General features: G+C 31.9%; 1 protein-coding gene across 3 annotated transcripts; it reads left to right on the top strand.

Moving 5' to 3' along the window:
* The first annotated feature begins 607 nt into the window (after nt 1-607).
* On the top strand, nt 608-4,621 carry LOC104092256 (mitochondrial ATP-independent inner membrane protease subunit 1a-like). Of its 3 annotated transcripts, XR_011413905.1 has the most exons (6): nt 719-1,102; nt 1,191-1,415; nt 1,538-1,648; nt 2,356-2,417; nt 3,159-3,279; nt 4,219-4,621. XR_011413905.1 is itself a non-coding variant. In XM_009597804.3 (5 exons), exons 1-4 carry the CDS (start codon nt 977-979, stop codon nt 2,401-2,403), a joined length of 510 nt encoding a protein of 169 aa, XP_009596099.1. In that variant the 5' UTR covers nt 608-976; the 3' UTR covers nt 2,404-2,417; nt 4,219-4,621. The 3 variants fall into 3 exon arrangements, 2 of the variants coding, with proteins under 2 accessions (XP_009596099.1, XP_009596100.1); XM_009597804.3 differs by lacking the exon at nt 3,159-3,279 and having other exon boundaries at nt 608-1,102; XM_009597805.4 differs by having other exon boundaries at nt 3,159-4,250.
* Nucleotides 4,622-13,136: the final 8,515 nt, after the last annotated feature.

Here is a 13,136-nt window from a genome sequence, read left to right as displayed (position 1 = left end):
TGCTATCCCTAGATAGAGTATGATATCTCTCTACCCTTTATTAAAGATTTTAGATTCGAGTTTTATATAAATATTTTTCCCTTATAATGAACCTTATATGATGCAAATCCAAATTAATCTAGCTATGGATACCAGATACCATATGATTATATCAAAATATAATGTGCTTGCTTTTTGTACGAGCAAATATTTTTTTTGTAGAAATATTTTTGGTGAAAAATGTTTTATATTGAGGAACCACTTTATAGAACAGTTTTCAGTGGGTGTGGGTATAAAAAGTTAGCGAAATTAATATACTAGTAATTAGACACAGTGTCTGTAACATATGCCCTTGTACTCGATGCTTATTTGTGATTACAAGTTGGCTGATTAATTAAAATGGTTAAAATTACATTAATTTTAAAGAAGTATTATCATTTTTAGCCCGCGTCAGAAACTATTTATATTCGATAGTCAAAAAAATGTAAATATATTTTAAAAAATATATATATTTTCGACTATTATTTTGAGAGTGCTATACAATGTTATTTTTTTAATTTTGTTTTTAAATTTATGATCATGCCGTCATTTAAAGAACATTTAAAGTGGCTTTTGGTGCAAACGACCCGGAGGCATGAAGATGAGGCTTGACCAATTGACCACATATTTGCCCTAACCCCAAATTATTACGTATTAGTCAATCAAACTAATCAGATGCAAGTATATAGTTAAATGAAAAATATTTCAAATATCAAACCCACGGAGAACAAACACGAGATAATTTTTAATGGGGTTATCTCTTCAAAAACTAAAACCAAACTAGAAATTTAGGAAGATTGAATGAAAATCAATTATTAATAGACAAAAAGAAGAGAATTATTATAAGAGAACTACAATCTATGATTTTCCCAATTGCTCACTCAATTTCTGTGTTTGTTTCAATTCAAGAGATGCTTTAAAACCTTTCTTGAAGCTCTGTGGAAGAGAAATCAGGGAAATGGGTCGGGGAAATCTGAAGCAATTGACACCTTTTGTCAAAGAAGCATTTCAACAAACACTACTCGTGGCCAAGTTCCTCTGTGGTCTTCATGTCACCAACACCTACCTCTGCACCTTCGCTCTCGTACTTTACCAGAACCAGTATCTTTTTCGTTTACTATTTCATTCTTTGGGCAACTTTAAATCTTTTTGCTATTTTCTTTGTTGGGCAGACTCAAGGTCCAAGCATGCTTCCAACGTTTAATCTGACTGGAGATCTCGTTTTGGCCGAAAGGCTTTCGACTCGGTTTGAGAAAATGCAACGGGGCGATGTGGTGCTAGTGCGGAGCCCCGAAAACCCGAGAAAGATTGTGATTAAGAGACTCATGGGTATGGGTGGTGATACTGTTAAATATGTTGCGGGTCCTGGAAATAATGACAAAGAACATACTATTGTGGTAACAATTTGTAGTTTTCAGTTAGTTTATATTCAGGAGTGAAATGTAATTGGGTTTTTGCTTCTTCTATTTTGGGTTATCCATTTTTGTTTCTTAGGTGAATATGCTTTGAATGTGGACAGGTACCAAATGGACATGTTTGGATTGAAGGGGATAACAAGTTTAATACCACTGATTCAAGGAAATTTGGACCTGTTCCTTATGGACTTGTGCAGGGCAGAGTCTTTTGGATTGTTAGTGATTCCTCTCTATTTCAAATTTTACCTATATTTGCTAAATTGTTTTGACTTGATTATATTTAGAAAAGGCTTTTGCTTAATTTCTTCGAGACCTTTCATGCTAGCCATCATATTTGCTCTCCTTATGCATGCCATGGAATGGTTATGTCATTAACTCTTTTTGGAGGGTAATTCTGATTAGTAAACTAGGAATATTATACTACATATAACTTTGTAATCAGTACTCCATTTTAAGTACTAGTAGTATGTGCATCATCCTTTGTTTGACTTTACTGTCTTATAGCCTGTTTGACCAAGCTTCTCCAATTCTATAACCACTTTTTTTGAGAAAAACATGTTTTTTTTTCAAAGTTAAAGTGTTTGGCCAAGCTTTTGGAAGAAAAAAAGTGCTTTTGAGGAGAAGCAGAAGCAGTTTTGGAGAAGGAGAAAAAAATAGATTTTCTCCAAAAGTACTTTTTTGAAAAATACTTTTGAGAAAAATACACTTAGAAGCAGTTTTTAAAAGCTTGGCCAAACACTAATTGCTGCTCAGAAGTGCTTTTCAAATTAATTAGCCAAACACAAACTGCTTCTCACCAAAAGTACTTTTGAGAAAAACACTTTTGAAAAAAACACTTCTCAAAATAAGCTAATTTTTGCAGCTTGGCCAAACAAGCTTTTAGTGTCTTATGGAATTGTAAAAGTTCTGATATTGTGATTAGGTATGGCCTCCTGAAGATTTTGGATCAGTTGGAAGAGAAGTACAATAGATTAACCTTTCAAGGTACACTTTTTTTCGGAATTTGATGTTCAAAATGTTTTTACTAATTAAGGAGCTTGGATCATTTGTCATGGGCTTGTGTCATTGATTTGCGATATAGCCCTCTATTCTCTTAGACATTTGCCTTAGATTGGGTATTCATGTGATCTTTGATTGCACCGTCTCTCCTCTCATTTATCATTATTCAAAAGACCTCTTTAGCTCCCAAAAATTACACTTGTTTCCTCCTCTTGCCATTTTGAACCAATCAATTAATTTGAAGTAGCGCCATTAACTTCATCCGTGGATTTTAGTGCATATAAAAGAAACATCATTCCTTACTGAGAAGAAGCTCAAGTAGATTTTACTAGTAATTCTAAGTTAATTTTAATATGTTAAAGTTTGGTAATATGGGATTTTTTAAGGAATGAATTTAGAGAATCAAACAATTTCTCTACAAATTGAATGTGTTTTGCCTTTTTCTCAATTTTTCAGCAAATATATACGGTGGTTACACTATACTTGTGATCTTAGCCAAAGGCCGAGAAAAGTATTTTTGGCATAAATTACTCAAAATTACTAACAAGATACACTCTTGCCTTAAAGGAAAAGCAGTCCGGCACCACCTATTATAAGTCCATAATATCTGATCTTTTGCATAATCAGGAGATTAAAACTAGACTTCAGCAAGGTCAGTAGGTATTGTAGGAGCATAATATCATGCCTGACAAGTATGGTTCACTGAACTGTTTTTCTGCACTCTAGATACTTAGAAGCTGGTATGTGTTAGAGAATCTCAAATCCACACAGAATGGCTCGATAGTTATGGGCACGTGGAGTAGATTGGAATCTTTATGAAACAAGTTGGCTATTCAATTTACTCAAGGTAGGAAGATTCCTCTGAATTGTTATGCATGAGTGTAAGGGAAAAACGTCGAATGGACAGTAGCAACTATAGTCAATCTTTTTATGTTATGCAGGGTAAGTTTTTGTGCTAGCAGATACTATGAAATACTACTGATTTTAGATAATTGTAAGAAATATATTTCTGCATAAACCATCTTGTGCTCTAGGTAAAAAGTACTATTTTATGCTAGTGATCAAGCAAGCATTAACTCTGAAATCTTGGAAATATATTTGTCTTGAGTAGCCTTTGACAGTACGGACAGATTTCTACAGATATTAACATAAATTTGATTTGAATTGCATATCATGTGGTCCCTTTGTAAAGATGGACTTTCAACATGACTCCGGAGTTCAAAAGAACTGTACACACCCTTGAAATAGATGATATCTGACTGAGATTTGAGACGCTTCTTCCAGGTTGCTGTAGGGTATTAAATGTCATAACTTTTGAAGAAGTTATCTGAACTTGATATGTGTTAAAGCTTCATGTATCCACTTAATAATAGGTAGCAACATGGTTAGCAATCAAATATTCTGCTTAGGTATCTTCCTAGTGTTTCTGCCTAAAGTTCTCTTTTTTGTTTCGGGTAAATCAAATTTCTTCCTAGTGGTTTGCTTGTAGGAAATTTACACTTCTTCAAACTAAGCTTCTTGTTTGCTTAATGTTTAATCTAACCTATTGCGTCCTAATAATAATTGTATAAAGTACCAAACTTCATTGGCTGTGGCCTGTGACCGAAAAGGTGTGTGCTTGGTAGGAAATCCTCTGCGTAGTATTCTGATTCGTTTGTTATATTGCTTTCCAATACAAAGGCCTTGTTAGATGGCATTCTATTATGGTGGCCCTTGTGATTGCCTGTTTTTCTTGTGGAAAGATGAATCTGATTAATGCTGACTTTACCTTGGTGTTCTCTTACAGATGGAATTATGTCAAACAATTTAATGATAAAAGGTAATTTGTGGGTTGTTTCACTACTATATGCGAGGTGCCCGTGGGATGCTAGAACTGTTAATATTCAAAAGATGGCACGATTTGCTTGCATCATTCATTCTTGAAGTGGAACTGCTAATGCATAGGAAGGCTCTTCCCACCCCCGAAAGAACCCACATATAAGTACTCAAATTAACCCGCATAGTGTTCAAATTGCTACAAACAAATTCCCAATACATATATTTCTAGCCTGTTGCAAATAATTTCAATTTGGCACATTGGGATAATTTTCGGCTAAACTTGCTTTGTTATGCTTCCTTAACTTTATTTGAGCTTATTTTGAAAGAAACAATCTCGATAAGATAATAAAGATATAAGTGTTATAAGACAATTCAAATTATGGTGGATATCTACTCTTCCTCCATGATCTTCTCAAATGCTTAATGACATATTCAATGACATATTTTTCTTCACTTTTCATGCTTATATAAAGGCCTTGTAATAGATAAGAAAATACACACAATTGAAGAAGAAAATATCTTCCTTCTCTCTATCTCTATTTCTTGTTCATGTTTTGCTAAATTGCTTTTATTTCATAACATGTCTTCATGTTTTACTAAATTGCTTTTATTTTATAACACGTTATCAGCACGAATTGCTCATTTCATAATCTTCTATGTCAAGACTATGTAAGTTATAAGCAGGCAATGAGATCAAGTACAATGAAAAAAATGTCTTGGATGATAATACAAAGATAAGTTTTACATCCATCTAAACACATTCATATTTTCATATCTTTGCATTAACTTTATGTGCAGTATTTAGTAAAAATATTTTTTTCAATTATATCCAGTGAAATAAAGAACTGGAAAGGTATGTCTTTATTTGCTACATCTCTTATAGGACAAAGATAATATTCTAACGTATATATATGTTCTGACCTTTTAAATACTATGATAGATAATTATTAAGGTAATTTAGTAATAATATTTTTACCATCACATGATGTATTTCATTAAAAGCAAAATTATCAAATATGTAGGCGATTTTACAGTACCTTGCAAATTTGTCATTGGAATATACAATCAATATAAACTTATTATAGTTATAATTTATAATAGTCACAGTTATGCATTAAGCCTTAAATATTTTTGCTGGAAACATAAGGCTCATTCCTCGGTATTGAATTTTTTTGGTGAAGTTCTTATAGTCTTTGAAATATAAGTGGTTATAGGTTATCTACACCTTTCCCCTAATTAATTTATTAAAATGTAAAAGTGATTGTATCATTTAAAAAAAATGGCATATATCCTAACTAGCATTTTTGTTGCAGAGGAACTGTTTCAAGATTGAAATAGTTATATATGTCTTCTTGAAAGTTAATTTACTTATGCTTATAATTATGAAGTAATAATATTTTAAAGGCTCGAGTGCGAGTCCTAGTGAATTTTGGCCTATTATGCCAAAGATTGAGGGTAAGACGATGGGTTCAAGTCCCAACACACTATGTTGATGAAAAGACGTTGGATTCAAGTTCCAACGCATTATGACCTAGCATGCCTTTATATGGGTAAGACATTGGGTTTGAGTCCTAATGCACCATATTGATAATAATAATAACTAAAAAAATAATAATATATTTTTCATGAAAAAGCATGAATCTTATCCCACTTGATTTGCTCCATTCTTGAAGTGAATGTGATAGCAGTGCATGATAAGTTTAAATAAAGACAAGTGGTTGAAAAATGAATGTGGGCGTGCGAAAGGCCAAAATAATAATAGTTATCACTATGGTAATTATAAAAAGGGAGAAATTCTTTGAAGATAGTGTGACTTGTGATAAATATTGAGATTGCATACTCATTCCTGAAAGTGAATGTGAAAATATATATGTGATAAAGATTATGCATAATAATGTACTTGTGCATGGTTGGATAAATACTACAACTCACCTCTAAGGGAGGTTTGAGACAAAGAAAGTTAATGAATATTATTGTATAGTTACATGAATATATCATTGGTCGCATACATGTGATACGCCAAATATTTTGTCAAGCCTTATGAAAGTTATTAAAAGCAAAATTAAAGCAAGAAATTATTTTGCTTATGATGATTTTAAACATGACAATTATTATGATATGATTCTCTTTGTGAAGGAGACATTCATTATATGGATGGCGTGACAAAAGATCTTGTAGTACAAAAGTAGTTAAGAGATTTGAAAGAACTAATTTGTTACTACCCGAATGAATGAAATTGTTCATGACATTAATCTTGTAGTAAGTCTCAAAAGAAATATTTTGATTTACGAATATATTAGCCAAAGTGGTTGGCATATTGAGACTATAAATAAAAAGAAGATTGAATATCTTTATATTACTATAATCATATCGGGTAAATATGAAATGTTACCTGACTTTTCTTCTATTTGTACTACACTAGTATAAGCATGATGATGCAATCACAAGCCACAAGTAAACTAGAGGTTTACTGAAATAAATATTAGTTGGCATGACCGGTTGACCATCTCGGTTCAATTATGATGCGAAAAATTAATTGAGAATTACATTGGCATATATTAAAGAAATATAAGATTCTTCAAGAGTTCTCTTCTGCTGCTTATTCTCATGATATACCAGTTAAAGTTGGGATTGAATCGCTTGATTTATGGAACGAATAAAAGGTGATAAATATATGGGCTCAGTCACCTTCCATGTGGACCGTTTACTATTATATAATTTTAATAGATGCATCCATTCTATGGTCACATGTGCATTTGTTATCAACTTGCAGTTTGGCTTTTGCAAGATTGATTGCTCAAATTATTAGAGCACAGTTCCAGAATATAAATTATGATGATTTATCTTGATAATACTAGTTTAAATCCAAGTTGGTTTAGCAGAAATTATATGCCTCCAATTATATCTAAACCATTGGTTATGAGAACAAAATTGCCAAAATAAAATTTGGTATGTGATGCATTATTTAATATACAACAGCACTTGTACGCATCTAACCAAGTTATGATAAGTTCTCCCTATCACAATCGGTTCAGGGTCAGAAACCAAATAATTTTCATCTAGAAATATGAATGTGCTATATGATTTAATTGTTCCACCACAATGCACAAAGATGGATCCCCAAATAAGGCTAGTGATATTTGTTGGTGATCCCAACAATAGGGGGAGAAAATGGGCAGCTGAAAAAGTAATGCATGTAATGAATTATTATGAGTACATCTAGATCCTCGTACGAGAAAATGTGAACTTGAAGTTCAAGTGATAATTCATTTGTAAATTATTGCCAGGCGTATTTGCTGACCCAAAACTAAATATCATATTCAGCTGCTAATGCTCCAAATAAAATAAAGTTCATAATGAATAGAGTCTATGGCATGCATGAAGCATAATAGACTAATCGGTTCCAAAGATAAAACTCCTTGAAGAAGGAGAGGAGCAAATGTTCAAGATGGTCATAATAAGGAGGCAAGTGCTCTAGAAGAGCACCACGACATAACACTTCATAAGTCCTCATGGGAGAGGCTTAGGTACCTGAAGATAATAAGATAAAGAGATCTCAATAAGTTATGTCTTTATTGGGTAATGATAGAACCGATATAAAATGATCGTTGATGATATTGTTAATATAATGTAGCGCTCAATATTATTAATATTGACGAGGATCTTGAGCTCAAATCTGTCATGAAATTTGGACAGATAAATAATTGGCCAAATAAAAAATACGCAATGAAAATTAATTTCACCTGAAAAATATGAAGTTGGACGGATAGTCCCGACATCTGAAAGTATAAAGCCAGTGGAGATATAAATGTGCTCTTGTGCGAAAATAAAGGTCAAGTCGATAAACATAAAGACGACTTGTGTCACAAGAAAATTTATAAATATCCTGGCATTGATTATATAGAGACATGTTCTCCTGTGGTGGATGTCGCCATTTCAGGTTTTAATCTGGCAATACAAGAAAAACGTGATATGCATATAATGGAAATCATTGAAGGATTTAAATTGTTCTGAAGCATATTAAGGTTTCCAAGAAATTTATTAAATAAAGATTCAAAAATCCTTATACGGATTGAAACAATCAGAGAGCATGTGGTATAATCGCCTGAGTGAGTACCTGTTGAAAGAAGGGTACAAGAATGATTCAATTTGTCCTTGTGTCTTTATAAAAAGATATGGATCTAAATTTGTTATAATCACCGTGTATGTTGATGATTTAAATATCATTGGAACTCCTAGGGAGCTTCCTACAGTAGTAGACTAATTAAAGAAAGAATTTGAAATGAAAGATCTTGGAAAGACAAAATTTTGTCTTGGTCTACAAATTGAGTATATGAAAGATGGAATTTTTATCCATCAACCAACATACACTAAAATGATTTTAAAGCGATTATATATGGATAAAGCACATCCATTCCGACCTCATAAAATAATGAAGAGCTTCTTGGTCCCGAAGTACTATATCTTAGTGCAATTGGTGCACTAATGTATCTTTCTAACATTACAAGGTCTGACATAACTTTTTCAGTTAATGTCTTAACAAGATATAGCTATGCTCCTACAAAGAGACATTGGAATGGAATCAAACATATATTGCGGTATCTAAAAGGAACTACTGATATGGGATTATTTTATGGCAATGATTACAGTCCCGATCTTGTTGGTTATGCCGATGCTGGGTATGTATATGACCCACACAAGGCTCGATCTCAAACAGACTATGTGTTTACATATGGAGACACTGTCATATCTTGGCGATCGACTAAGCAATCAATCGTGGCTACTTCATTTAATCATGTTGAGATAATTGCTATTTATGAAGCAAGTCGAGAATGTGTATGGTTGAGGTCTATAATACATCTTATTCAAGACAAATGTGGTTTGAAGTGTGACAAACTACCCACAATTTTGTATGAAGACAATGCAGTATGCATAGCCCAATTGAAGGGAGGATTCATAAAGGAGATAGGACAAAGCAAATTTCACCAAAGTTATTTTTCACACATGATCTTCAAAAGAATGGTGATATCAATGTGCAACAGATCCGTTCAAGTGATAATATGGTTGATCTGTTTACCAAATCTCTACCGACGTCAACCTTCAAGAAACTAGTGTACAAGATTGGGATGCGAAGGCTCAAGGATGTGAATTGATGCTCTCATCAGGGGGAGTTAATACGTGTTGTACTCTTTTTCCCTTGCAAGGTTTTGTCCCACTGGGTTTTCCTTGCAAGGTTTTTAACGAGGCAACCAAAAGGCGTATTTCTAAACATGTGTACTCTTTTTCGTTCACTAGGATTTTTTACCCATAGGGTTTTTTCTTAATAAAGTTTTAACGAGGCACATTATCTATGGACATCCAAGGGGGAGTGTTATAAGAAAAATCAAATTATGGTGGATGTCTACTCTTCCTCCATGATCTTCTCAAATGCTTAATGACATATTCAATGACATATTTCTATGCTTAATGACATATTCAATGACATATTTTTCTTCACTTTTCATGCCTATATAAAGGCCTTGTAATAGATAAGAAAATACACACAATTGAAGAAGAAAATATCTTCCTTCTCTCTATCTCTATTTCTTGTTCATGTTTTGCTAAATTACTTTTATTTCATAACATGTCTTCATGTTTTACTAAATTGCTTTTATTTTATAACAATAAGTACCACTAATCCTTTTTTTTTTCTTCTTCCCTCTGCAACTATTTCTTCTCGCTTATGATGTATCAAACAAGTTTGAATGTTCTTAGTCATTTTAATTGCTTAAACTTTTTGCTTGAACAACTGTCATTTGGCAGTTATTATTAGTTTTTTCCTTATGCAGTCAACTTGGGACCATAATTTGTCTTCTTGAACTCTTTCCGCTCTATTCAACTAATTTCATTTTAATACTTACAAATAATTTGCCTTGTAGGTCTTCTAATACTAATGGTAAATGGAACGTATTACTTTTAGGAAAAATCTACGTAGTATATATATATATATATATATATATATATATATATATATATATATATATATGTGTGTGTGTGTGTGTGTGTATGCACGTGCGTTGTACGTGTATTCCATATCCTCTCTTTTTTACAGAATATATATTAACAAAATTAGTTAATGCACACATTCCAAAATCATTTTGTTTAATTATAATTACAAATTTAATACACCAAAAGATAACGTTCTCGTATAATCTTGAGTTCTTTTATGAATAAAGTCAATAACATACTCTCTGACCAACTCTATATTTGTTCTTCTAGACATCACACTATCAATTAAATTTTAGTATATCTCCCTTTTGACATTTGATTGCTCCAATAGACAATATCGGAAGCATCATTCCTCGATCAACTTTATACGATCAAGTTTATCTTCTCAATATCCATTAATCATTACAAATGCGTCTTTGGCATAGTTGTCTTCTCAAAGGTTGATTGCTATTTTAGAATATTCAACCCACACTTTTAAATATCAATATTAAAAAAAAGGTAGGGAACGATAGTTAAAGTTCCTAGTAAACTTAAGAACACCTCTTTTGCTTTTATAAGGAGTTTTCTCGCGCTTGAACTTTTTTACTGTGGTCAAATCATGTTTCATATAAATATTTTGAACAAATGGCATTTATAAGAAATACAGTCGTATTGCATATGTCTAGATATAGTTAACCTCTCCATGATATAGCTTTTGTTTTATAAACATATTTGCATTGAATATAAATATTATTTTCTTTAAAATTAAACTTACATACTTAAAACTACATAAAAATGTATTATAACTCTAATACTTGAAAACTTTTAGAAAAAAAATTAGAATAAAAAATAATAATTATTTGATTCACAAAAATGTTATATAATTTCATCACCACAATTTGTTTGCTATAGGTAGATTGGACTTAAATTTTAATAACTAAAGATTAAAGGCACATAAATTAAACTACGATAAAATTCGAAAGTAATGTATCATAATAGCAAAATAGCAAGAATGTAAAACATAAATAATTCGTTACTATAGGAACGTGGGTCTATTTTCTTGAGAACGAACAAAAAAGTAAGAAATTGATCACTGTTGAACATATCATCACCATGCTAAGAATTATCTGGTATTATTGGAAGATTGTTTCGTGCAAAGAGTAAATTCCATGTGAAAACTTTCGTTAGAAAAATCAATCTTGTAAATTGATGGTTTGAAATTAGAGAAGAAAGAACATCGTCATGATACAATTCAAGTAGTAGAAATAGCACCATTCAAAGTCATTTCCCAAGTACAAACATAGATAATTTTCTGGGCGCTAGACTCCCACATCCTCTCTTCTTCCCTTCAATTTCTTTGTTCGAGCATTCCCACACGTCATATGAATAACATCACCTTGTGGTATATTTAATTGGCCTTCAAAGACATTAGCACATGAATGCTTTCTAATTTTATTAAAAATGTGTAATAGTTGCAAGATCCATTATTTTAGAGAATATGTTACTCAAATAAATTTAGAGTCTAGAAATCTCATTTTTGAATTTCTAAAACACTTCAAGGTAACATTTTAGTTTTGAAGCAACACCAAAATATGCTAACTGATGCAATCGTTCAGATACTGCATCTACATAGAGTGATGAGATTATGAAAATAATGATAGTGGAGTATATGTAAGAACAAAAGTAGTTGATGGATCCACATTAACATATTGGGCACAGCTTTTCTTAATGGTTGTGACAGTTACGAAGGGGTACTGAGGTTTTTTTTGGCTTTAGCTTTTTTATTCAATTAAATAGGATATCTACTAAAAATAAGATAGGCATTTTTATAATTTAACTTTTGACTTAAGGGCTTCCCACTTTTAATATATATTAGTATATGTTTTTGTGTATTTTGACTAGCGGCTACGCTTATTTTTGGCCGACCAGCCAAATATGTAAAAGCCCTAATTTTTATCCTAAGAATACCAATCTCCTCTTTTTGACATTTTCGCATCATACACATTTATAGCAAAAGTTATTTACGGAGTAAGAAAAATTAAATAAATAGGAATCAAATATATTCATCAATAAAATTGAAGAATGAAATAATTTTGAAAGTAAAACAAAAAAACAAAAAGTTGCCCCTAACTACTAATTTTTAGCTAATCAGAACGCGGAATTTGCTCGACAAAAACAAAACAAAACAGAGAAGACTCAAATACTCGAGGCGTGCACTTAAAATTTAAATAACAATGCTCAATATAATGGTAAATGTTACATCAATTTTTTAAAAGGAACTTCTTTATCTATGTTGTGAATGCATTATAATCAAAATTTAGAAAAATGAAGAGCTCCAAATTATAAGTAAATAACTTAAGGTGAAAACAGCTTAAGCTGAAAACGAACGGAAAGAATTATAAGTAAATATTAATAGCATGTTTGAGCGGGCTTCCTTTGGGCCGAAGTCTTTCCCGCAAGCGAGCTAGTGAGATTGACAAAACCCGAGCATACTGAAGACAAGCAATTAGCCAAAAGTATTTGTTTTTCCAAAATTAAAGTGTTTAAACAAGCTTTTAGAAGGAAAAAATAATATTTTGAGTAACAACAGAAGTAGTTTTTGAGAAGCAAAAAAAATAAAATTAACTTCTCCCCAAAAGCATTTAAAAATAAAATACACTTAGAAGCATTTTTTAAAAGCTTGGTCAAAAATTAATTGATGCTTAAAAGTGTTTTTCAAATTAATTAAGCAAACACAAATTACTTCGAGCCTAAAACACTTTCAAGAAAAATACTTTTTAAAATAAGCTAAGTTTAGAAGCTTGGCGAAAACAGACTACTAAACAATACAAAGCCAATAGGGGCGAATCTACCTTATGAGGTAGGGGTGCCACACCACCCGCTCGCTTCGCTAAAATTCTTACTGTATACATAATATCT

The sequence above is a fragment of the Nicotiana tomentosiformis genome, chromosome 2 (assembly GCF_000390325.3).
Source record: "Nicotiana tomentosiformis chromosome 2, ASM39032v3, whole genome shotgun sequence".
In the NCBI taxonomy this organism is placed as follows: domain Eukaryota; kingdom Viridiplantae; phylum Streptophyta; class Magnoliopsida; order Solanales; family Solanaceae; genus Nicotiana; species Nicotiana tomentosiformis.
This window is presented reverse-complemented; position numbering and strand designations above follow the sequence as displayed.

Excerpts from the sequence above, each read along its gene's own strand:
- LOC104092256 (XM_009597804.3), top strand. The coding sequence starts at position 977 with ATGGGTCGGGGAAATCTGAAGCAATTGACACCTTTTGTCAAAGAAGCA. Across the intron at positions 1,103-1,190 it reads ACCTCTGCACCTTCGCTCTC|ACTCAAGGTCCAAGCATGCT; the intron begins GTACTTTACCAG and ends TTTGTTGGGCAG. Across the intron at positions 1,416-1,537 it reads ACAAAGAACATACTATTGTG|GTACCAAATGGACATGTTTG; the intron begins GTAACAATTTGT and ends GAATGTGGACAG.